General features: G+C 39.3%; 3 protein-coding genes across 6 annotated transcripts in view; all 3 read left to right on the top strand.

The window, feature by feature from the left end:
* The window catches only part of ndrg3a (ndrg family member 3a), a 31,894-nt gene extending 25,710 nt beyond the window's left edge, over positions 1-6,184 (top strand). For 2 of the 4 annotated variants that reach the window (XM_020633822.3, XM_020633824.3), the window contains 12 exons: positions 111-173; positions 268-328; positions 1,383-1,469; positions 1,938-1,994; positions 2,320-2,423; positions 2,535-2,600; positions 2,677-2,728; positions 2,832-2,879; positions 2,991-3,026; positions 3,121-3,172; positions 4,388-4,426; positions 4,935-6,184. In XM_020633822.3, coding sequence (XP_020489478.1) covers positions 111-173; positions 268-328; positions 1,383-1,469; positions 1,938-1,994; positions 2,320-2,423; positions 2,535-2,600; positions 2,677-2,728; positions 2,832-2,879; positions 2,991-3,026; positions 3,121-3,172; positions 4,388-4,426; positions 4,935-5,107 — 838 coding nt within the window. In that variant the 3' untranslated portion in view covers positions 5,108-6,184. Of the gene's footprint in view, positions 1-110; positions 174-267; positions 329-1,382; positions 1,470-1,937; positions 1,995-2,319; positions 2,424-2,534; positions 2,601-2,676; positions 2,729-2,831; positions 2,880-2,990; positions 3,027-3,120; positions 3,173-3,496; positions 3,523-4,387; positions 4,427-4,934 lie in introns of all 4 variants that reach the window. The other 2 variants (XM_065955008.1, XM_020633823.3) reach the window with 2 other exon arrangements.
* A 1,631-nt stretch (positions 6,185-7,815) lies between these two features.
* sla2a (Src like adaptor 2a) lies at positions 7,816-11,748 on the top strand. The gene is made up of 8 exons (XM_065955006.1): positions 7,816-8,054; positions 8,538-8,643; positions 8,738-8,837; positions 9,482-9,568; positions 9,824-9,927; positions 10,178-10,324; positions 10,420-10,549; positions 11,118-11,748. The coding sequence occupies exons 2-8, from the start codon at positions 8,571-8,573 to the stop codon at positions 11,239-11,241; spliced, it is 765 nt and encodes a 254-aa protein (XP_065811078.1). The 5' UTR covers positions 7,816-8,054; positions 8,538-8,570; the 3' UTR covers positions 11,242-11,748.
* Positions 11,749-11,833: 85 nt separating this feature from the next.
* trpc4apa (transient receptor potential cation channel, subfamily C, member 4 associated protein a) lies at positions 11,834-23,849 on the top strand. Its single transcript, XM_020633902.3, has 18 exons — positions 11,834-11,994; positions 14,401-14,529; positions 14,658-14,774; positions 14,953-15,010; positions 15,139-15,194; positions 15,300-15,428; positions 16,610-16,811; positions 16,905-17,090; positions 17,184-17,326; positions 17,437-17,568; positions 17,653-17,711; positions 17,791-17,976; positions 18,186-18,276; positions 18,543-18,683; positions 18,828-18,939; positions 19,122-19,234; positions 19,437-19,643; positions 22,833-23,849. The coding sequence occupies exons 1-18, from the start codon at positions 11,869-11,871 to the stop codon at positions 22,968-22,970; spliced, it is 2,325 nt and encodes a 774-aa protein (XP_020489558.1). The 5' UTR covers positions 11,834-11,868; the 3' UTR covers positions 22,971-23,849.
* The last annotated feature ends 1,847 nt before the right edge of the window (positions 23,850-25,696 follow it).

Below are 25,696 nucleotides of genomic sequence, written 5' to 3'. Positions count from 1 at the left end.
ATCAACTTTTTTTTATAAACTCAGTTTATCTAACGGACATAAAGAAATGGACCTGTATTACTCACATAGACTTGAATGTGTTTTTTTTTTTTTTTTTTATCTTCCTCCAGTTATCGCTACCCAACCATGGATGAGTTAGCTGAAATGCTGCCCTCTGTGATGACTCAGCTCAAGTGAGTCACTCTCCTGCCAATAGCTAATCAATGACACTATGCATACATTGACTGTTCATCTCCAGTCTTACAGTAACTGATGGTTTCTCTGCAGGGTCAACAGCGTGATCGGCATAGGCGTTGGAGCCGGAGCATACATCCTCAGCCGCTTTGCAGTGAGTATTAATCATTCACACTGTCTATATTTTTAACTCCAATTGGTAATGTTAAGCTTGCCTTTGTTCTCCTCTGTCTCGACTGTCATGATTGACAGACCTCGCAGCTTGTTACACTGACCATTTAAACCTCTCACCAAGCCCACACAGGGCCAGGGCACACATTTCTATACAGTCTGCTGGGTATAAACTGCCATACCCCAGAAGATGAATCATCTCACTGGTTCTCTTCTTTTCAGTAGCTTTTTGTCTTGTTTAAAGACACTTAACATCGCAGAGCTAAAATAAGATCTGTGTACAGTAGAGCAGAAAAAGCCAGAAGTGACAGAGAGCGAGGGAGCACAGAAATATGAATAATGAAAAGAGAGGAAGGTGGTCATGGTAAAAAAAAAAAAAAAAAGAATGTGGGGGGTTTAGAAATTGTAATGCAGGGCTCGCTACAGAGTGTCTGCTTCTGTTTAGAATTATGCAAGAAAATTGATTCAGAAATGCATTTGCTTAACTGGGCTGGGGGGTAAATTGTGTTTACCCTTGATAGATTTATAGCAGCTGTTGCTGCATTGCATTTGCATCATGGTGAAGGCAGCATCCGCAATGCTCCAATAGTATCAGGCGAGATGGATCTTAGATTTCCCCAGACAGCCTCTCTCTGTCTTTAGGCAATTCCAAAACCGCACATCCTAATTTAGACGCCCAGAATTCCATCTTCTTTGTGTCATGTCTTCCGTCAGACATTTAGATATGCTTCACTGTTTTTGATGTTGTACAAAACTGCTGTGAGGTTGTACTGTGTCTGTTTTTGTTGAGAGGATACACATATATTAATGCATGCCTTTAGTTTTACCATTGTAGAGATGAAGCGAAGTATATTTTTAAGATTCCTTTAGCTAACTGGATGAATGGACCCTTACAAGACTAAAACAAACTGGCTTGCAAAACCTGGACTTTCTGCAAGCTGCAGCATAAATAATGCAGGATTGCTCGCATGTATCACTGTGTTCGTCAAAAGTCACATTTTTTAATTTGGCACTGACATGCTTCCCTCTTTTCCCAGCTGAACAACCCCACCCTGGTGGAGGGACTGGTTCTGATCAATGTGGACCCATGTGCTGAAGGCTGGATCGACTGGGCAGCTTCAAAGGTCAGTATTATTAATGAACTATAAACCTCAGTTCACTCTTCAATACACAAACTAAGTTAATTTATACTTCAATGATATACCAGCTAATTTACTTCAGTTCCAAGCCCTTTTTAATGTTCCTGAATGCAGTTTAACCTCCTTCATTTTTGTCATCTATCCTAGCCATAATCTGTTTAGCTCAGTTTTTCATATACTTTATCTCCAGACTTACATTTTTCTGTTTTATATCATGCATAATAACGTTGGATTGCCTACTATTTATTACTCGAATATATTCAAATGATTTATCATCTGGCTAGAAGTGACTCAAGTCATTGATAGTTAAACCTACTAATAAATGCAATACCTGTTAAACCATACACTTCATGTAGAACTAGACATACTAGCTTTATGAAGAATAACCATGAGGTTTCTAAGAAGATAAAAGTCAGCTCTTGTCTCTGATCTGTCTCCTCATGTTGTGTGCAGCTCTCTGGATGGACCAGTGATTTGGTGGATATCGTTATGTCCCACCACTTCAGCACTGTGAGTTCCTCTTGCAGTAAATTTCTACTCTGGGCTTCTCTAAGGGTTGTAAAGCTTTTTCATTGAGAGTCTGAAACAGTTACTGAACCTCAGAAGGCTTTTCTTGATTTCCCTAGACAACGTCAGTCCATTTTGCTCCTCTAGCAGACTTTAACTAATTAATCTCTTCCTGTCCTCCTGGATGCTGAGACTTACAGGCAATGCTGAAGCTTATCATACTATCTATAATCCTGTCTGGAAGATTGTGTACATTTCATGTGTGCTACTTACAGACCCTTTGTCTGCTGTATTTCTTCTTTTTGTTTTACTCTGCTCTGTTCAACAGGATGAGCTATCAGACAACATGGAGCTGATCCAGACTTATCGCCTCCACATTGCACAAGACATCAACCAGGACAACCTTGCTCTCTTCTGTGGCTCCTACCAATAGTATGATGCAGCACATTAGTACACCATGTCTTTCTTAATTTTAGTAAGCCAGATGACTTTACTAATAAAATAGTTCTATCTGACTAATAATGGTTTGTTTTCTGGTACCAGCCGTCGGGATCTGGAGATCGAGAGGCCAGTCGTGGGTCTCAATGAGGACACGGTGAACACACTAACGTATGTTCTGAGAGTAAGATATCATAAAATTCTGTGTGTGTGATGTTCTGTAGATATTTACTTCTCGTCTTTACAGGTGCCCCGCTCTGCTGGTGGTTGGTGACACAGCACCTGCTGTCGAGGCAGTGGTGAGTTACACTCCATTATCAAAGTAATCTGAAAAGCTTTGGGAAGTAGAGCCTGTTATTCCTCTTGTCTGAGTGCAGAAATAAACTGGCAGTGATGTTTCAGGTGGAGTGCAATTCCAGGTTAAATCCAACCAAGACTACACTTTTAAAGGTAGAGCTTTTGATAATGCATTTCCTAGTTTGGGGATATATGATTTTTTTTTTTTTTTAATTTTTTTCACTGTACACAAATGTCTTAACAAGACTGATGATTGTCTTTCAGATGGCTGATTGTGGAGGCTTGCCCCAAGTTGTGCAGGTTGGTCTTTAGGTTGTTGAAACATAGACATCCATGTTTTCTTAAGATTGTTTTACTTATTATCTTCTTACATGTACCCTTCATCTGTTCACAGCCTGGAAAACTTGCTGAGGCCTTCAAGTACTTTGTTCAGGGAATGGGCTACAGTAAGTAAACATGCTCCTTTATTTTTGCTACTTATGATAACATGAAAGAAAATACCTAGATAAAATGATACTGGTTCGAACTAGCCTGTCATGTGAAAAGCTACACTAACACTTTCAGGGTTGACGTGTTTGTGGTCAAGGTTTTTGTTCTTCTCTGAATTTCCTGTTGACGTGAGTGCAATGATAAAGGTTACTTTAAAAAAGGATTGTTTTTCATGCGGCCAACAGTGCACAAACCAACACAGTTTTTTGTCCGCTTGGTCCTGGTGAGGCAGCCTGAGCAGCTCAGTAATGCTAACACATTTTTCTCTCTGCTCTTTGCAGTTTGTGGTCCCCAAAACCCTCAGTAGGTGAGGTGGTAGTGCTTTTAGCATGACCAAAATGACAGTGGCACTGAACATATATTCACTTCCTGTTCAGTTTCAGAGTGGGCTTAAAAGAATACCCTGTTTTTCTTTTTGCCTGGTGTGCTTTTCTTTTCAATCCAGAACTGTTTAAAATGCGGTCTCTTTCAAGAGAGACTCAAAGTGCATACTTAAACAGGCCTTCAGGTTTTCCACAGTCATTCATCTACAAAGAAAAGATATCAAATATTTCGATCAGATTCCGCTGAATTACTCTGCATCAACCACACTCTACTCACTAGATGGATGATGCCATTATTATAGGTTTGATGCCCTGGCCAAACAAATGATGGCTTTCTGTGTGTTTTTGTAATGTTGTTTCCCTTCTGCTCCCTCCTGATCCCAAACTCTGCACCACGGGAGGCTCTCCCGGGTGCAGCTAGTGTGTCGGTGCTTCAGTGTTGCCTTAAAGGCCAGCGAGTCCCCCTGTTGAGTAAATGCCACTGCAGGATTAGAACAGATTAAAACGAGTGCTTTCATGCAGAGAAAGTGTTGAAAATAAATCTTAACACCTCAGCATGTTTCTGAAAGCTGCTTTTCCCTCATTAACACATCTCCACTGTGAGAATTGCAATTGAGAAAGAGCCAAAAAAAAGTACATGAAGTAAAGATTTTAGTTTGCACACTTGCAATGATTTCTTACCTGTTGTTGAAAAGCAAAAAGCAGTTTGTCTTCGCTGACCAGCAAGTTGCAACACAGCCTCACTTTAAAGCAGAATTACTCTAAGGTGGGATGACGCAACAAACGAGCTCCCTCTACATAACGTCTCCCTTTTTCCACTTTCTTTCCTTCTTTAATCATTGCTCACAGTTCCCTACGTTCTTCTCAGTCACCTGAGCAACGAATCAGGTACCAGGTTCTTGAGCAGCTGCCAGGCTAGATGGCTATAAACCCATTGGCCTTTTAGCACTTGAATGTCAATGTATGCAGAAATTCTCCAGTCGTTGTTCCAGAATTGTATTCAACAGACGCTCAGTGTAGTTGATAGTCACACACAGTGAGATTCTGCATACTTTGACACATTCATCTTCATGAAGGAGTTGAGTTTATCCTGTTAGCATGGATTCTGTCCTCAGTTTCCTATTATTTTGCATGACCCTCTGCTGTTACTTTCTGTCTGTAGAATTAGATTGCAAATGCTGTATCCTCCTTTTGTATTAGCTCTAATATTTGCTTGTTTGTTTGGTTTCTTCACATGAAGCAATTTTCTGTTACACATTTCCTTTTTATTTGATTTGAATCCACATTTGAGAATTGCTTGCATGGTAAGCGTTTTTGTTGTTGTATCTGAGTGTTCCCACACTGCACTGGCTCTCTGTTCTGTGTGAGTGGAATATTAATGCCTTTCTCTTTTCAGTGCCGACAGCAGGAATGACTCGTCTGGCTCGCTCCCGCACCACCTCCTCCTCCAGCATCACCTCCATGGACAGCAGTCGCAGCCGCAACAACCTCAACAGCTATCTGGAGGGTAGTGCAACTGGGGCCCTGGACAGCCAGACCGGACCCCAGACCATGGAGGTCTCCTGCTAAACCACATCCCCACCCCACAACTGTATGCACACTCCCATAGTAACTTGTGAACCCTATTACCCAATGTTTTTCTCTTTCTCTCTCTCTCTGTATCTCTCTCTCTCTCACTCCCTGCCTCCCTCGCTCTCTTTCTCTCTCTCTCTCTCTCTCTCTTACTCTCTTTCTCTCTCTCTCCCCCCTTTCTCTCTCTCTCTCTCTCTCCCCCCTTTCTCTCTCTCTCTCTGTCTCTCTTATCCTGCTCCTAAGCAATTCAATGATAGGAGGATCTGTATGAACTATGTGATTAGAAAAGAGGATGTTATAAATATATTAACAGATGCATATTATTGAATATAAAATATTGAATACACTGTCAAAGTCACATTCCTACCAGGGACTACATTCAGATGTGCTGTATATTCAGATGGTCATGCTATAAGATTGACTCAGCCGTTCCACCTCACCACCCTTGTATTTATTTTTTCCAAATTGTCTTTGTTTTAAATGTCCTCACAAACTGTAATGTCTCCCAAGTGTTCTAAGTAACCCTTTTTCATTGCACTGTTCATCACAATTGCTTCTTCTTTTTTTACTTATACCTCCTCTAGTGTTGATTGTGAGTCACTGTATCTTTGTGTTTAATCTCCAACTTGCTGCAATGTGAGGCTGAATTAGTCACAAAGTATACAGAGGGATCACTGAATCTACTGTAGCAGCAGAAATCAAGGTAAAGTGATGTGGCTGATAGACAATGGAAGAACCATTGCAGACTGTAGCAAACTGCCACTAAAACTAGATCAAAGCTGCGGGAACATTGAATTAAGAAACATTCATTGTGAATGTAAAGTCATCTACTAAGTGTGTCAGCCCTATCATTATATTTTTGATTGTTATTGTATCTGAACTCATATCAGTTTCCTTGTTAGTTTTGCTGTTTTTGTCCAGTTGAATTTATTCATTTATGTTTGAACAACTTTTAACAAGGGGGATCTGATGTAAGAAATAGGAGACCCCTCACTGAGGTGCCCTCTAATGCTTCTCACAGTCTGCTGATTCAATTCATTTATATTACTACTTAATAAAGCTTCAACATGACAACATGCCTGATGTATTCAATCACTTCAACATTATACACAATTTTGCCTTTTTTTTTTGCATGTGAATAACAGGTGTGGTTCAGTCATTTGAATGAAATAAACAGAAGGTAAAGAACTGAATGTCTGCAGTGCTAAGAGTGCTTGTACTTTTCCTCTTCTGTCAGTGGAAAAGTGCGGTGACTGAGGTGAGTTCGTTTCCAACCGCGCTTGTTCTTATTTTTAACAATTCAGTTGTCACATAAACCAGTCTTTGTTCAGCACACAACTGAAAAAAACAAATATCCTCTGCAGTGCAAATGAGATGAGATGACTGACTTCAGATTAATAGTTTTATTGGAGGGAAATGCAACATTTGACATGATTTTTATATCACTCACTGACACTTCTTCAACTATGCTGGATTCTCTATAGTGCTGCTCGACAATTTACTGAAGTTGATGACAGAAATGAATTTCTCACAAATTACAACATCTGTACAGTCTAATGCAAAACTCTGTAAAGGCTGTGTCATAACTTCTGACTTAATATGTAAGAGTGGTTGATCTAACGTTGGAAGATGATGCTCTTATTAGCTGTTGTATTTTATTCCAATCCATTTTTAGTTGCAGAGTACATCTATAAATGGGGAATGTGCATCATTTAGTGGACCTACTTGAAATTAACATCTGAAAAAGATTTCCCTCTTTGGCATGTTAGCGTTCTAAATTTGATAAAAGTGTTCTTTCCACATAATTAACTTGCAGTTTTCAGTGATTACAGCAGATATATCTGTCCTGTTCCGGCAAAGATTCTCTTATTATTTCCATATGTGGTAGAGTAGTTTGCCGCTGTAGAAGCTCACAGTAAATCTGATTAAAGACTGGAACAAGAAAAAAACCTAACGATTATCAGTGTGTTGTCATTATCTGTGATGTGAATGTCTGAAACCAGCTCTACCATCACTGATGTACAAAATGAAGATGTTTATCTCCAGGCAGTGCAGTTTCCACAAAAACACTTCAACCTAAAATCGAAAGTGTTCCTTTTTTTTAAACTTTCTTTTTCACAACCAAATGACATCTCTACTTGTTAAAAGACATTGCAATATCAGCATGATGGATGAACGAGCAGGAGTAGGCTGGCAGAGGAACTTTTATCATGTTCCATCCAAGCTTTTACCATTATCTGATGTGAGCATTGTTGACATCATTTAAATATCAATAACTGAGTGTAATGGGAGCACTGGACTAACAAGATAAATGTGTCAGGAGGAAGGTTTTTCATTAACAAACATCACGGTTCAGCTGCAAAATCCAAAGAACAGAGTTATTTATATATACATATATAAAGGGTGAGCAGTAACTACTGGACTTACAAAAGCTCCCTGCTTCAACCCACCACGTTACACCACCAGGTGAACAAATGTGTTGTACGTAAATTCTGCTCATGGTGACCCACAACTCATTCTATAAACAAGTGAAGCACTGTAAGCTCCACTTGAAAACATTCTGCATCATAGAGGTCAACACAAACTGCAATAAGTCAGGATTGTCGAAGTGTTGAACGTCACAGGAAGCTGCAGCAGCGTGACACGCCATGCAGGAAACCACGTCTCTTCAGTCAGCCCCCATCCTCATAAAAAACAGCTGCAAAAACACGTTGGTCTTTCTGACACAGTTCACAGACATGACATGATTGATCAACAGAGTGGGAACCTGAGCTTGCACATGTACAACAGGCTTCCATGTGTATGTGTGTGAGCTGGAGACAGACAAGCATCTCCTCTTTTAATCCAGTTAAAGTTTACAAGTCAATCTGAGGAGGATCTGCCTCTCTTCTTGTGCAGAATACAATTTCTGCTCCGACATCTTTTTAAACTGAGGTTAAACAAGGTGAGTTTCGTTCTTCTTCTATGTTAACTAGTTACTTGTAATTGATTAAATGTCAATAAATTTTACTCAGGAAACATGTATTTCAGATGAATGGGGAAATCAGTTTGTAGTTAATATTTGTTCAGATTATTTTAGATGTTTCATGTGTTTCATGTGTTGCTGCTTGTACAAAACATATTCTGCAATATAAGAATACATAGCTTCTTCCTTATTTTGACACAATCACTCTTATGTATTGTTGAATATCAATCAACATGTTTGTTGGAAATTTATCACAGGATATAAATGCCTCTTGTTGTGGTTAGGCGCCTTCCTGTGTCATATAGGTGTTGTTTCCTGGTTACTAGATACATTGTGGTAGCTGCTTGCAGTTTTTATTGAAAGCTGTCATGATTTGATGCTTTGCAACTGATTGAATTCAACATGTGACGGGTTACTGAAGACAGACAATTTTCTATCTAAGCTCCTTATTTCTTGCCACAGGACGAAGCTCACATCGGAAAAAAGCCAAAGAAGATGGGGATCTGCCCCATCAGATGTCAATCCAACCTGACAGTGTTAGAAAATACACCTGAATCTTTATCACAAGGTAGACTTTACCCTGTTTAAACAAGCAAAAATAAATAAGAAGAATTCAACAAACTGAATTTAGGTGATATTTACCTCTCTCCTTCTTTCTGCAGCCATCCATGAGAGCATGATTGTATCCCTCTGTAACTACACATCCTTTGGACAGACAGAATTCACCATGTGCTTTGGGGAGCAACTGACCATCATATCACAGTACAAAACTTTCTCCAATGTTTTTATTTAGGCTGACAATAGATTCAAATTTGTAATCACGATTAATCGCAACATTTCCAATAGTTAATTGTGATGTATCGCATTTTTAATTGCATGTTTGAAATCCCATTATTTCGCATTCAAAAATAAAACTGGTTAGGCTTTATTTGGATTATCTTAAACTAAGAGTATTTTACCTGCTGTTTCAATTCAACCATGCTTTTAGTGAGGGACTAAAGTGAGGGACCTTCTGGTTGATTAAAGGTTAAGGCATTAACCTAACCACAGAAGAGTAGAAAAAAATGTATGAAAACAACTAAAAGGAACAGTGAAAAGGTTAAATATTTTCTCTCAGAAGGTGTTAATGACTTTTGACTCATCAACTGAGCTGTTAAGAAGTTTTTAAAGTGAATTGAAACATTCAAATATGCAACGGTGTTTTTTGTTTTCCATCACTGTGACTTCAGGAAGACACTGGAGGCTTTACACTGTGCGCCTATAGGGACAAAAGAGCATGCAATTAATGGCGATTAAAAACAATTATTCAATCATTTCAGACCTAAACTCAGAACTAGTTAATTCTGACAGCCCAAGTTTTAATCGAAACAAATAATTTTCCATTATTTGTGTATTTTCACCAACAGGGATGGTGATTTTATGATGGTGAGATCCTCTACCACAGGCATTGAGAGCTACATTCCCACCTGTTACACTGCCAAGGTGACATGCAGGTAATCAACCGTCATAGGAACACAAGCCTCTCATCACAAAGGAAAAGCAGAGGAAACGGGGGGCGGGGGGCGGGGGGGCGGGGGGGGGGGTCCCTGTCAGATAGGAGGAGTCTGTAGGTGATCTCTGTGCTTGGAACATTACTTCTGTTCTCTCCAGTGACGTGATATTTGTCTCTGCCAGCAAAGGTTTCAGTCCTCCTCCAGCAGGGACCCTCCTCTCATGTTGTTCCATTGGATGTGTCTTCTCTATTGCAGGTGGCTGTTCACAGGCATCAGCAGGAACAAAGCAATAGAGCTGCTTATGGAGCCTCAAAACCTGAGTGGAGCCTTTTTGATCAGAGAGTCAGAGACAACCACAGGTTTGATTTTTTATTTTTTTTGTCTGTCTCCTTTGTGAGTCACATGATAAAAAACATAAAACCAACCTGTAGCCTCAACGTAACAAATGATGGTGTGTCTTGCACAGTTTGTTTTAATGACTTGATTTGAAATCTAGAATATTTTACTCAATGAAATATGGGAATATTAATCAATGCTGGAATAAATGATCTGCAGAGTTCAGAATCAAGAGCCAATAGTCAATAACTGCAGCATTCATATATATTTCAGACGGTTACTCACTGTCTGTCCTGAGGAGGACCAACTCTTCGGACTGTGTAAAACACTACCGCATTTCAAACCTCCAAAATGGCTGGTTCTACATATCTCCAAGACTCACTTTTCCATCCCTGCAACATCTAGTGGAGCACTATTCAGGTTAGTACCTACTGGGGCTTTGATTCCAGTGTCTTGCCTTAACAAAATAGAGACAAACCTCAAAGAGTCATATGAAATGTTTCCACTCCCCCCAGAGTGTGAAGATGGACTGTGCTGTCGGCTCTCTGGACCGTGCTTCATCAAGGGTTTTGACAATGCTAGAGAGGCCAGGCCTGTTCCCACCGCTATCAGGAGGCCTACTTTCAACTGGAAGGACATTAGCAGGTGTGGCAGACTCTTTCTAACAGTACTTGTTCTGATAACTGCCACAAGATGTCACTCTATTGCCTACTCTTCATCAGAGAAAGGGCACCTGCTGGCCACCAGATGATTAAACAAACTGTTTTTTTTATTTATAAAATTTTGGGGGGCTGATCATTTTCAGTTTTGGGTGACTTTGTATCAAAAATTTGTATCAAAAATTGATTTAGCGTTGTGTAATTAGTGATGTAGTGCTGACCTTGACTGAAAATTAGGCATGCAACACAAATATACCTACAAATAAAGGAGTGGTTGTGTCGTATTAATATGCAAAGTTGTGTGAGTGTTGAGTGGGATGTTTAAATTACCTCTGGTATTGATAAATAGGCCTACTAGAAAATGTAAATTTGAAGGATGATAATTAGCTAAAAGGGCAACGGGGACAAATTCTGTACATGTTTGCAGGCCTGTTAGATTTATTCCTTCAAACAGGATATGTCGCATTGTGTCGATGGTAAAATGGGAACATTTTCAACTTTACAATCAATCAATTTAACATTGTTTTGGAAATCCTTTTCTGTCCCTTCCCCAGGTCAATGATCTTCCGGAGAAAAAGAACAGAGTCAGACAACTCTTTGGTGAGCGAGGGGCTGAGAGAGGCCATCTCCTCCTACCTCCAAATGACAGAAGTTCAAGATCATAGCTGGGACACTTGAGGAAACAGCAGATATTTTTTTCTCTCTAATTCTTAGAGAATGAACTTAGATAAGGAATCAGTAATATACTGTCCTGTCTTATCTGCAGCGTGGACAAAACCACTGGAAGAGGTCGACAACACGCCCAAATAGACTCAAAAGTAGGAAGTGACTGAAGGGCTTAGACACTACAATGTTTTAAGTTGTGACACACAATTTGTCTGCAGAAAGTGTTTGTCCCTTAAAAAGAAATTGAAAGTCAGAGAAACATTGGTTGCAGTTGCTTTAAAAAAAAAAAGAAAGAATGTATTTTAATTTATTACCTTTCATGTACATACATTGCAAAATAGCCTATGTGAACTATATTGTTATGTGATTGTTGTCATGGTTATGTTATTATTGGAATCCAATAAATATGTTGGCTAATGTTAACTTATGTGACAATGAGCAACATGTGCCAATATAACTACGTAAAAACGCTTGTGTCTTGTGCTTAAGCAGTAAGTTTAATAAACAAGAGAAAGTTAATGAAGTGAAGCCACATAATTCAGCATCACTACCAGTAGATGCCGCTTATTTACCTCCAACTATTCATCAGAGCCTTCTTCCACTTCCTGCCCGAACAGTTCAGTTCAGGAAGAAGAAATAATGGCGACGCTTTTGGGGTCCGATTCCCCTTGTATTGGAGGAAAACGAAGAAATGACAACAGCAATATCATTTCAAAGTTTACGGCCAGTAAAATTACCGGCCAGGGGTTTAGTCGAGGAACAGAGGTAAGCGATACAATGCATGAAATGAGAGTTAAAACATTAGAAAGTTGGTCGACTGAGACCCGGGACTTGCGCTCGGCGTCTAGCCTGAAATGAAGACGTTTTCGTGGGGACGGATCTCGACATGACCCCGTCAGCCTCAACAGCACAGTTAGCTTCAGCCTAATGGTCTACATTTAAACCCAAGACTTTACACTTGGAAACGGTTGATTTTGGGTTAACATAATTTGGTCATTGTGAGGACAAAAAGCCTTAGCTCTGCACAAAGTGTGTGAAGCAAGCTCCGCTTTAAATAGGTCTTTTGTTGTTAGCCCCACTGTAGCTTAGCATTGTAGGCCAGGTTAACAGAGCTGTGCACTGTAAGTTAAATGGATATCGTTGTTTGCATCCAACATGTGGGTTACAAATCACTAGAGAGTCTGTGTTTTAATATTTAGGGCGCTTTTGTCATCTTATAAACGGTAGAAACTAGCCTGTGTTAGCAGCGTCAGCTAGCTGGCTAAGCTGAACAGCTCAGGTGATTACGTAACGTCAGTCAAACCACAATAACTATCGTTTCCTTAAATGGAAACACCACAACAGCTGTTTGGAGGTAATGGTAGCTGCTTTAGTTTTATTTCCTTCAACAGAAAAACATTTAAAGAATATATGTTACTTTAGAGAAAATATTATTCTGTCTATTTTTGTGATTATTACACTGATCAGAGGTGGAGCACTTAATCTAACCATTTGGCAAATTCCAACATTATATCTGCATCCAGGAGGGTTTTCTACAAAGTGGGTATTAGTATTAAGAAAGTTATGTACTGTTATCTTTGCAACACGGTTTGTTACCTGGATATGAGACCATTGTTGACACACAATCCTTCTGACATTATTAACCTGGATGAATGGATAGAAAAAAGATAGTTACATCAAGATACATTTGAATTATAAGAGGGGATTTTAATTCTCACTGTCAAGTCAAAGTTTATTCCTAGAGCACATTTAAAACAACCTCAGTTGACTAAAGTTCTGTACAAGTAAAAAATAAAATATATATAAAAATGTAGAAGGATGAATCTGAACAAAAAGAGCAATATAAAACAAAACAATAAATAACATAAATAGGAGCATAATAACATTTCAAAATGTCAAACTCAACTTGTATTTAAAGTCAACACAAAGAGGTGTGTCTTAAGCATAGACTGTAAATAATAAGGTCTTAAGCAGCATCTTGAAAAGAAAAAGGCTGTCACAAGCTGTGGTTCTAAATGCTTTTTTAATGAATTGATTTTAGTAGTATTTTAATTGGATGTTAGTTATACCTCTGATTCCTCAGCTTATGATGATCATACAGTATCTGAAAAGAAAAGATTCATAGCTAAATTGGTGTAATCTTCTTCTCTCGAGCATACATGTCCAGGGCTTCACAATAAACTTAGGAGCCAGTTGGGTGGCTGTTGACTTGTATTAGAAGGAAAAGGTTTATTTTCACAGTTCTGTAGAAATAGAAAGATGGCTTGTTCCTTTTAATAAAGAAAGCTTACAACCTTCTTGGTGTCTGGAGCCTTATAGTTACTTTTAAAACATATTTTTTTTTGATGGTTATCTGAGAAGAGGTTTTCATACACAGTATGTGATTAAAAATCTCAGTTTTCTTGACAATATAGGCCAGATCATAAAGGGCATACATCCTTCAGCGTACATTTTGTTAATGTGCATGTGAATAATACAGACTTTCTTTAGGCTTGGCATCCACCAGTGCAATCAAAAATGGACACACTGTATAGAGCAGGGGTGTCCAAACTTTTTTCTTGCGGGCCAAAATTGTCGTGTTAAAAACGCTCACGGGCCACAGGTTTTTTTTTGTTGTTTTTTTAATATAGTTGAAAAAATAGTAAGGCTTTGTAGATCAGAATCTAAAGAAACCCTTTAATAAAAGGAAATCAAATATTTTGATTTCTTCGTTCTACTTTATTTGTTTTTTTTCTCAGAGCCTGTAATGTGGTTCATTTAGCTCAGATCATTAAATGGTTAAACAACAGTCCGCTTGTTTGCAAAAGCTTTGCATACGTTTTTTTTTCAGAGTTTACAAAAAAATGTGGAAAATAGTAAAATCTGTAGATTTAAAAAAACAACAACAACATACATGTTACTGAACATTTTCTGTTTTAAGAATATTGTTCAGCCCTTGTTAACATGAAAAATAAGATAACGTGCCAATCTTAATCAATAAAATCTTCTGATTCTTCATTTGAAGTCAATCACTTCACGGGCCGCAAAAAATCCCCTCAAGGGCCGCAAAAGGCCCTCGGGCCGCACTTTGGACACCCCTGGTATAGAGTGTACACCCAAACGCAAACATTTTTACACCTACATAGTATGTTTTTCATAATGTACTTAATTGCCTCTGTTTTTGTGTCATAGCTCCCGGTAGGCCTACTTCAGGAGAGAGATAAACGGGCGAAGTGGCATGGCATCCCTCCTCTGCTGCAGAAGCTCTATGAGAGCAGCCATCCAAACAGTGACCTCTCCCATGCCCACAGCTTTCTTAAGGTAACCATACAACACTAGTCCTTCCAACAATGAGATAGTAGAAGTAATTGTAGTTGCCACTTGTTGCTAAGTGTTTGTCTTTGGAATCTGAGTGATTTAAATTACATCTGGACAATGGTTTCTGTCAGGTATTATCATCCCAACTCTCCATGGAGGCCATGTCTTTTGTCACAGAGGACAGGAAGACTGCTCAGGAATCCACCTTTCCCAACACACATACCTTTGACCTCTTCGGTGGAGTCGATGTACGTTTGACATTTCTAGTGCTTGATGCTCTCTAATTATCTGCCCCACAGACATTAAAGCTTTTTATCTCTGCTGAATTAGTTGTCATGTATTTCAATTCTTGACGAGACAGTTTTTTTTCTCAACTAACACGGTTCTTGTATTTTCAAGTGAGTATTTTTGTCTTGTGTTCTGCAGCTGCTTGTGGAGATCTTAATGAGACCCACATTAACTATGCAGAAGAAGAAACCCAAAAGTAAGTGGTACTCATATCATATCTATGTCTGCTTTTATCTGGAAGTTAACATGTTTTACATGACAATGTAAAGTTGTAAGTTGATCAAATGTTCTTGCAATAAACTAACTTCTGTGTTTCTGTTTCAGTGAATGATGACTTGGTCAAAGACTGCCTTAGTGTTCTCTACAACTGTTGTATATGTGTAAGTGTCCACCTATATTTTGTAGATATCATAGAGATTATGTTGTCTGAACAGGTTGGTATGAGCATGTTTTAAATAAGCTTTATGTTTTCTCTTTAAATTTAGACCGAGGGCGTCACAAAGAGTCTAGCAGCAAGGGATGACTTTGTCCTGTTTCTCTTCACCCTGATGACAAACAAGAAGACCTTCCTGCAGACAGCTACACTTATTGAAGATATTCTGGGAGTCAAAAAGGTCAGGGTTTTGCTTACATTAAATGCTCAGCAACAGCATGTTAACAGTGTTTATGGCCCTTTGACTCCTGTTGTTTCTTATGGTAAGCAAAATGAATTCTCCTAAGGGTGCACTTGGACGAGGCAAAGTTGCTTCATACCGTGCTGTAGCATGATTGCCCCCCCCCCCCCCCCCCAATTTCCCCCGCTGTCCTGTTCAGCTCGCATTTTGGACCCTGGAGGCATAAGAGAGTCTGAAAGTCCTAACATTGAACAGAAAGCATCTGCGACTAGTGTGATGTAAGGCATAGGTTCAGGAGGCAGCACAGCTTTCTATACTATAATAATAGTCCTTCACTGCCTTTATTGTGCTTAGAGAATAAAGGGCTTCAAGACGTTATCTTTCAAACTGACAGACATCTTAGTCGGTCGGCTGAGTGCAGATGCATAATTCATGGTCAAATTCTGCCATGTTATGAAGACATTGTAAGTCCTGCATGGGAAGGTCTCCCAGACACACTGTGCAACCGTCTTTCAATAACAAGTTGTTATCTGGAAAATAACTCAGAAGTTATCTCGTACGAAAAAAGGGATACTCTTCTAATTTTTCTTTTAGTTCTTGTTAAGTTGGTTGATGGCCAAGACAACTATAAGTAGTATGACTTATCCTCTTGTATTAATAGTTATGACAGATCAAAAGAGAATCTCAATTGAATTTTGGGATGCAAATCACTTCCTGTTTTAAATTGCTTTGCACAATATCTTCTGTTATCTGCAATGATTTTAGCAGCATTTTCCATTTCATATGTATTTTAAGTTGCAACATATGACATAATAACTGCGACAATGACAGTAACCTTTGTTTGAGTTTTTTTTTAAAGGAAACAGTTGAAAAAAAATCTAAATCTACAGTGTTGTTTTATTTTATATATAAATTATCTTTCTGTCAGTAAATCAATAAAAACTTGATTTTATGATAAATTAAATGCACAAGTGTTATTTTACAAAACACAAGAAAAACTACACTGCTCTCTTTTTAAACACTTTTAATGGGATGACCTGTATGAACCAAAAACAGTTTTTAAGTTCAGGAAGTGTGTGTGGTTTTTTTTTTTTACTTCTAAAAGCTTCAGGAAAATATCCTCTCTACTGTTTAGTGTGTGCTTCTAGCTTGTTAACATTTCATATGTTTGCATTTTTCAGGAAATGATTCAGTTGGATGGCATCCCCAATCTATCAGGCCTGGTCCAAAGCTTTGACCAGCAACAACTAGCCAACTTTTGCCGCATCCTATCGGTTACCATCTCAGAACCTGATGTGGGAAACGATGACAAGCACACCCTGCTGGCTAAAAATGCCCAGCAGAAACGCAATGCTAGCCCCTCACGGGCAGAGGTCAACCAGGGTAGGTTGTTTTCTGGATACAGAGGTCAAACTGACACATTTCTGCCATTTATAAGTTTTAAACTACCGCTATAATCATTATTGTTTCCAATAGTAACCCTTCTGAACATCCCCGGCTTCATTGAGCGGCTGTGCAAGCTGGCCACTAGAAAAGTGTCCGAGGCCACAGGAGCTAACTTCCTGCAGGAGCTAGAGGACTGGTACACCTGGCTAGACAACGCTCTGGTCCTGGACGCCCTCATGCAGATGGCAACAGAGGAGCCTGAACAAAGCAGTACAGGTGAGACAACAGTCCATCTAGCTGCTGTTTCCTCATACTGCTGGAATCTTACGAACTTTTCAGTTGAAATAGCTTTGTCCCCCTTTCCTTCAGAGTCATCTGATGAGAGTTCCCTTGCCACCAGTCCTCTGAGACATCGACTGCCCCAGTCCATGAAGATTGTCCATGAGATCATGTATAAAGTGGAAGTGCTGTATGTGCTTTGTGTCCTTCTTATGGGGCGACAGAGAAACCAGGTACTTCTGAGCACACGCCATGTCTTCTCTTGAGATGTAAGATGCAATGTTAGCTCCCAGCAGACTTCAAATACAGCTTTTACAGACTCCTACATTGTGTCTCCGGACAGGTCCACAAGATGCTTGCGGAGTTCCGTCTTATCCCCGGGCTGAATAACCTGTTCGACAAGCTTATCTGGAGGAAGTACACGGCTTCAAATCATGTGGTGCATGGCCAGAACGAGAACTGTGACTGTAGTCCAGTATGTACATTTAACCCTCATAGGAAACTAGCTCTTGATTATTCAATTTAACTTCTTTTTAAACTACTCAATATCTGTTTGCAGGAAATATCCTTTAAAATCCAGTTCCTTAGGCTACTTCAGAGTTTCAGCGATCATCATGAGTAAGTGACCCTAGATTGAGTTACCTTTGACGTGACCTCTGAAGTTCCGCTGTTTGACATGTTTACGCCTGTTTTTCAGGAACAAATATCTCCTGCTGAATAGCCAGGAGCTGAATGAACTCAGTGCCATTTCTATGAAGGCCAACATCCCTGAGGTGGAAGCTTTGGTAAACACAGACAGAACTCTGGTGTGTGATGGGAAGAAGGGACTCCTTACACGCATCCTCACTGTCATGAAGAGGGAGCCACCAGACTCATCCTTCAGGTCAGCTTCTCATAGGGCAAAGATTACATGCAAGTGATGAAGATATTGATATTTATTTAACTCTTGAAGACATCTATATACCCCAAAGTGAGGCAAAGCACTTGCTTTCATTTAAAAAAAAAAAAATAATAATAATAATAGATTTCTGAAGATTTGTCGTTGAAGTTCAGATTGTTATAGCTTTGCTGAAGCTTTCTCTGTGTTTGTAGGTTCTGGCAGGCGAGAGCAGTGGAAAGTTTTCTTCGTGGAGCCACTTCCTATGCAGACCAAATGTTCCTTCTGAAGAGAGGACTACTAGAGGTAAAAGTGCAGCCTAAGGACCTGATCACTAAGACTTGTGTGCTTTTATATGGTCGCCCATATGCTCATGCAGCCTCTCGCCCCACTGCCGCTCCCAGCTGTTTTCCCCACCAGATGTGCTCAGGTGTTTTTGGGAGCACGACACTTCTCAGTGTGATCTGGCCCTAAAGATTGTTTTTGTCATCATTCACAAAGTTATTCTGTATTGCACAGATCTGCCCTGTTTTTATTTTCTAAACTAAACGGCTGCTTCTCTCCCTCAACAGCACATCCTATTCTGTATCATAGACAGTGGCTGCACATCTCGGGATGTCTTACAGAGCTACTTTGATCTGCTTGGAGAGCTGATGAAGTTCAACATTGATGCCTTCAAAAGATTTAACAAATATGTCAACACTCCAGAGAAGGTAGATTGTACACCTATGCTTTAAAAATATCAAAATATTTTTTCTGACTTTAAGAATTCAATTTGACAGTATTTTCTCAATTTATGAGGTGAATGAATAAAAGTGTAATGATATGATTTGATCTCTCTTTTTTTTCCCCCATAGTTTCAGACTTTCCTGACACAGATCAACAGTTCTCTGGTGGACTCTAACATGCTGGTACGCTGCATTGTCCTATCATTGGACCGCTTTGAGAGTCAGACTGAAGATGTTAAAGGTAAACAAGGATGGACTATTTGTACATGTAAACTAGATGGTCAACAAAAATTCCAAAGGACTTTCCTAGAATCATTAACTAGAATAATTTCTTATTTTGGGTTTTAAAATCACATATAAATGGAAGTGTTTTTTCTGTAAGAGATCATTAAGTATTAATTTGTTGTTGTGTATTTGTCCCAGTGGTGGAGGTACTTTCTGAGTGCTGCCTGCTGTCATACATGGCCAGAGTTGAGAACAGGCTGTCCTTTCTCTTCCGACTGATCAACATCATCAACGTACAAACTCTGACACAGGTCTATTCATTTTTTACGTTGTCTTATTGTCTTGGAGAAACTCACAGTTCAAGTATTAGGAATAGGCACTCACAACTTTCATTTCAATGTTCACCTTTAAGTACTTGTCGGGACTGTTTTAGATTTTTTCAGATATTGTACAATGCACTGTAAAAAAGTTAATGTTCCTTTATGTATTAAACCTGTCCCATTATTCCTGCAGGAGAATGTGAGCTGTTTAAACACCAGTTTGGTGATCTTGATGTTGGCCAGAAGAAAGGCTAAATTGCCCTTCTACCTCAATGCCCTGCGGGAGAAGGAGTATGCTGACAAGTACCCAGGCTGCCTGCTCAACAACTTCCACAATCTACTGCGCTTCTGGCAGCGCCACTACCTCAACAAGGACAAAGACAGCACCTGTCTGGAGAATGTGAGTAGCTTCCACTATATGCGCAACACAGCTGAGTAAATATGTTAACCCTACTTAGAATGAGAGTCTACTATCAAACGATCAAACAATATCTGTTATGATATCTGTCATCATACCACAGAAGAAAAAACCCTTCAAAATTTTGTGATTTCCTGCAATCAATGCTGGTGCAGGAAAAGGAGCTAAACACAAACTACTGGAGTAGTGGTGCAAAGGATCAAAGTTGATCTGTGATTTTTTAGGATTGACCCCCCCACAGTTTGTACCACAAGTGATTCGTGAATCAATGTGTAATTTATCATCCCGATATAAAACTGCCTAATCCCTGTTAGGGCAGGGCAATATATCGAGTTTTTAAGATACATTAATCAACTGTACTTTCAAATGAGATATAGGGTAAGACAATATTCTTTGTATAGGTATATTTAATGTTGTCAGTGAAAAGAGAGCATTGTTTAAGTAGTGTGTTCAGTGCTGTTGGGATCCACTGTTCAAATGTAAAAACTTTAAAAATAAATGTAAAAAATAAATTTTTCACAGACTTTCACACAGAAAACGGTTTAGTGTTGATATGTTCATTTTATAAAGTTATATAGTTAGTTACCATGAATCAAACTGCTTCAACTTTTTCTCCTCTCACTTGCACCGTGTCTGCATTCATCATGCATACACATCATCATATCTGCTGGTGGTTACAGGTGACAACAACCACAATCTTCACGTTAGCAACGTTATCACACAGCCTGCTATAGTCTGTAGCATTAAGTCTTTAGCAATCTGCATCACAAAGAGCTGAAGATACAGTTACTAAATGAGTGTTCTCTATCTGTTGTTTTAACTCACACAACATGTGCTGGAGCAGCCAGTGCACAGATACACACACACACACACACACACACACACACACACACACACACACACACACACACACACACACACACACACACACACACACACACACACACATTCGCTAAATGAAGGGTGTGTGTGTTACATTTTTTTAATGTTGTCAAAGCTCATCGAAGAAAAAAATTAGAAGGGGGGGAAACAAATATGTCATGTTCTTTTTCAACTTTCAAGAAGAACTTAAAGAAGCAGTTCTTATCAACATTTGATTAACTGATGTTTCTATGTGTACTCAAGCCCATTTGGTTATTCTGATACCCATTTTTCTTTTCTGGTTTCGGGTTTCTTAACTGACCTTTTTGTATGTTAAGTTTTTTGATGCTGGTAAACCGATGGTTGTAGTCTGATTGCTTTTTGCGCCTGCTTGTTTGTGTTGCTACGTGTGGTCGGGTGTGGACTGACCAACATGCATGCTCGAAGGCTCATGGTCTACCATTTTCACCTGCAGGTGCTTATAGAGCTACTAATGAGGAATTGCACTGATTACCATTGACATGCATCAGATCAGACAAGCAAAGATCTAGATAAGATAATCCTTTATTTATCCCACAACAGAGAAATTTACATTGTTACAGCAGCAAAGATTGCAAACAGAAAGTGAACACAGTACAGAAGAGAAAACAACGTCAGTACATGGAAGTACAAACAGCTTTAAGTCCAATGAGATGCATGTGATGTCAGGCAGTGCACAGAGACAACAATGTCAGCAGTTACTGGGAGCCAGTAGAGGGATATGAACAGCAGAGTTACGTGTGCTCTTTTGGGCAGTTTGAAGACCAGTAGCGCTGGTGCGTTTTGGATCATCTGAAGGGGTTTGATAGTGCATGTAGGAAGAGCTGCCAGTAGGGAGTTGCAATGTGTTTTTAGATGTATGAAATCAATCAACCATTGATTCTACCATCACTGGTAGAATATGAGCCTGGGAATACAAAGACTGTTATTTTTTTTTTTTTAAGCTGATTCACAGATAAGATAATAGCAAAAATCAAAAGTGAAAACTTTTTAGCAAAGAACTTTTAAAGACAAAGTGTCTTATAAATGTTTTTATTGCTTACGCATAGATTAACCCCAACTGAACACTTGTGTTTGTGGATTTACAAAGTAGTAACTATAATACTTTAAAATGGTTATTGGTCTTAAAAAGACAAATATACATGTAGCACAATGAAAAAGCGGTTGTGTTCAATGTTAAAAGTTGTTGTTAACACAATTGTTAACCACTTTATTTAACTGTCTTGGTTTATTAATAAAAAATGGATCTATGGATGGCTGAGATTAGTGTGGCTGAGTCAGTCTTTGTGTAGGAGCAGCTTCAGTCACTCTCTGTAGTGCCTCTCAGCTATACAGATCAATTTTCTGCTCATTGTTTTTAACAGCCAAGAATCCCTTTCCACTTGAATTTTTGACGTTTGTTTCCATCAGCAGCAGGCAAATATTTTCAGTGAAAATCCTTTTATGCTACTAGTCCAAAAACAGACAGATAAAGCTGGTAACTTGTAGAGCGTAGGAGAGCATTAAGCAGCTACAGAGCAACATGTAGTTTTAAAAGCACAGCAACATTTTCTTGGTGGCCATGACACAACTTCAAATGGCTGTTCACTTCGATCTGTGCTGGCTTAAAATGTAGCTTTATAGACAGATTCCTATTACGGACGGTTTGTGGGCGCTGCCATCGTGTGGTGGCTGCCATAACTGCGGTGGCATCTCAGAGTCTGCTGCTTCCCGTTAACTGCAACAGCAGCTTTCATAGTTAGATTTAAAAAGGTCATACAGCCCTGTGCGTGTTTGTAAAGTGCCCGTCTCGTAATGTGTTGTGCACTCCCTGTTTTTTCACAAAGTTAAAATTTTTCCCAAAAAGTCATTAGTAAACTGTAAAACTCCACAGGTTCTTTCTGAAGCACTTAACGTTGTAAAAGGTAGAGTAAAAATAATATTAAAAGTAGACAGATTTTCTCTTTTTAGGACCGCTCACGTTCAAACCTGCGGCTGTACAAAGGAGAGGCCTTCGCAGCAATGGCAGCTTGTCAACTTCCGTTTTTTCCCGGATCAGTCTGTAGAATGATTTACATGTTCTGTTTTTACTTTTTCTGCAGCCCAAAGGGGCAAAAAGTCTGTGTTGGCTGTAGTATATTATATACTCCACCTTTGTATTACTGTTAGTAGGTGCAGTGTACACTGCTGTGGACGTCGATCCATGTTAACACAAGGTTATTCCCCCATAGTTTATTGTTTGATTGCCCATATATACAAGCTGCTCTAAACCCTTTCTGGTTCCCTTTTCAGAGCTCCTGTATCCCCTTCAGCTATTGGAAGGAGACGGTGTCCGTGCTGCTTGGCATAGACAGGACTTCTCTGTGTGCCATATCGAGCTACATTGATGAGCCCTTCATGGATCTGGACAGAGACCTGCTAGAAGATTGACATCCAGTGGGTTCACTGTGGGCAGGACAGGGCAGAGGATGGCAGGGAGCATGGACATCTACAGCTGACGAGGACTCCACTGCACTGAGCCATCCAGGCACTTTGTGACTGTGTTCTGGATGTTAAGACTCGCATGTTTGCTGTTGGTACCTTCGCATGGAGGCCTTCATCACTGATATGAGGGGATGTAATTCGCACTAAATTGCCATGCTCTTCTTCAAAGGAGGAGGGAGAAGCCTTTATGCCCATCCCAGATTGGCCACATCATTTAAAAGACAATAATGGGACCTTGTGAACCACACCTGCATTGGTTGTTTGCTGTAGGTGAACTTCAAATAGAGCCTTTTATATAACCTATACAAAATTCTATGGAAAAAAATATGTATGATTAAACAAAGTATATGTTAGAAAAATGAGTCTTTTCACCTGTTGACCACAGATTAAACTGTAAGTCTGACAAAGGTCATTGATGCGTCACAGGGCTGCCAGGAGTCGCCAGCCTCAACCTCCCACTACCTACACACTCTTGGCTGACTCCACGCCAATCCAAGTCCTTACCTGATGGTTGATAGAACTGGTGGTTTTGGAGTTTCTCCAGGGGTCTTAATGAACAGCATTTTTATTTTACCTTCCTGTGGGTCTATGACGTTCGGTGCTTTCTGGCTCTACTTGGCTCATTAGGATAGCTTTTGGGTTTGATGACACTTTTCCCCCATCACACAGGGCTCCTCAACAGAAACCATCCACTCTGTCGTGGTGTCAAAACGTTCACCCAGGGCCTCCTTTCTTTACCAGGTTATTTTTTTGATTGACCTTTTCTCCTGTTGAAAAAAATGGCTTTTAGCTCTGGATAAACTGTAGAATAAATGATGCACAGGTGGTGTTGTTTTTATTGTTTATTATATTTTAACACATTTGTTGATTAAAAAGGTCTTTGTAACACAGTGTATTGATGTTGTAAGAGATGGTTTAGGAAAGAATAAACTATGCAGGCACTAGTGTTAAGATACTACTTTCCTTGCTCCAGCCACACAAACCTTGTGTGTAGCCTTCTGCCCAGCAGCATCGGCGATGGACTGAAGGTTTACGACTTTCTCTGGTTTCTGCTACTTCTCAAAATCTTTGACTACAAGCTAAGAATGACAATCGTTTAATGTGATGGCTCTTTTTGCATGGCACCACTCGATCTTTACTAAAGATAAAGAAGATGCAGCTGGCACGGCTGTGTTGTTGCCTGTCCATGGCCTGAATGTGCAGCTGTTTGGGGGAAATGGAAAATGCAGACATTAACAGATTTTTGGTGTCTCGAAAATAAACAGACACAACCTGGGATAAGTACAAATGGATGAGCTACCTCATATTTTATCCTCACAGCGTACAGATCAAACCACTTCTGATGATAACTGTACAGTTTTACTCCCAGCATGTCATGGTTCATAGTTCATGTTCATGTGAATGTATAAAGGCATTTCTACAGTAGGTCCCTGATGCCATGAGTTACTAGTATTATGCCGCCTTAGGATGCAAACACAAACATCCTTTACACTTTGAAAGCCTTTTCTTTGCTTTAAAGCTAATCAACCAGAAATGTTTCCTTTCTCTTTAGCTTTCATTCAGCATGTCTTAAATCTCTTTATAGGTGTGCACATACTTTGAATAAGTTCATCTTTTGTGCTGTGCAATTCATTTAATGCAACTACACTTAACAAGTGCTTCTCTCTAACAAATTCTCAGTTTCTCTGCAGAATGCCTGAGATAATCGCAAAGGTTTCTTGATGAAATGATGTGACCAAACTCTGGGTGCTCCTGCAGTCGTGTTTTATTCTTGGAACTGATCATGTGTCATCGTTAATTATATTCCCTGTTATCACTCGAGTCATCCATCATGAAAGTCAATCATGCTATTGGTATAGAAACATGAATGTTGTGAGCACTCCTCTGAGGTGACTGTATTTACAATCTCTTAACCCTGACTTCTGTAGCTTTGTGATCCAAATGAGAGAGTGGCCCTTTTGTATGATGCACATGAGAATCTGTATGTGGTGTGATGCTCCTAGTAGGCCTTAGATTTCATTCATTTATATGTAAAGGGAATGCTGACTAATGTTATGCCCTTTGGACAAGAACATGCTGCATACATAACACATTTTGGTTTCTATTTTAGAATCCTGACATTTTGACTTCATTTATTTACGTTATGTTTTCAAAGCGGCATGATGGAGACAGCAGCCGTCCTTCACAAACATTTAAAGGTAGATTGTGTTATTCTTCTTCAGTCAAACATGTTTTACCTCACCAGGGCCGGCGGTATCAGTAGCGTTTGTTGAAAAGAACGACCACACAAGATTCTGATGGTGGCTGAAGTTCACAATGTAAAATCTTAATCTTTATTTAAGAAAACTGTTTTTTTCCCTTTTTTATTTGCAATTTGTGTTCTTGACAGATGCATAGACTTCTGCAAACTTAACTCTTAATTTCTAACCCTGGTTGACTTAACCTGTCAGAGAACAGATTAAGTTTCACATTCTATTATTACTACTTCTGTAACCAACATTCACCCTTTTGTTCTGCCTCTTATGCTTGTATTGAACTTCATTTTCCTTATTTAACAGCTGTTTGTCAGATAAATAATATAATAAATTCTTCTTTAGACCTTTTTTTGTGGGATTTCCATCTGTCAGATTTCATTCTGAAATAATAATTTAAAAAAAGAAGGTAGACATAAA

This window comes from Labrus bergylta, chromosome 5 (genome assembly GCF_963930695.1).
Source record: "Labrus bergylta chromosome 5, fLabBer1.1, whole genome shotgun sequence".
Taxonomy (NCBI): Eukaryota; Metazoa; Chordata; class Actinopteri; order Labriformes; family Labridae; genus Labrus; species Labrus bergylta.
This window is presented reverse-complemented; position numbering and strand designations above follow the sequence as displayed.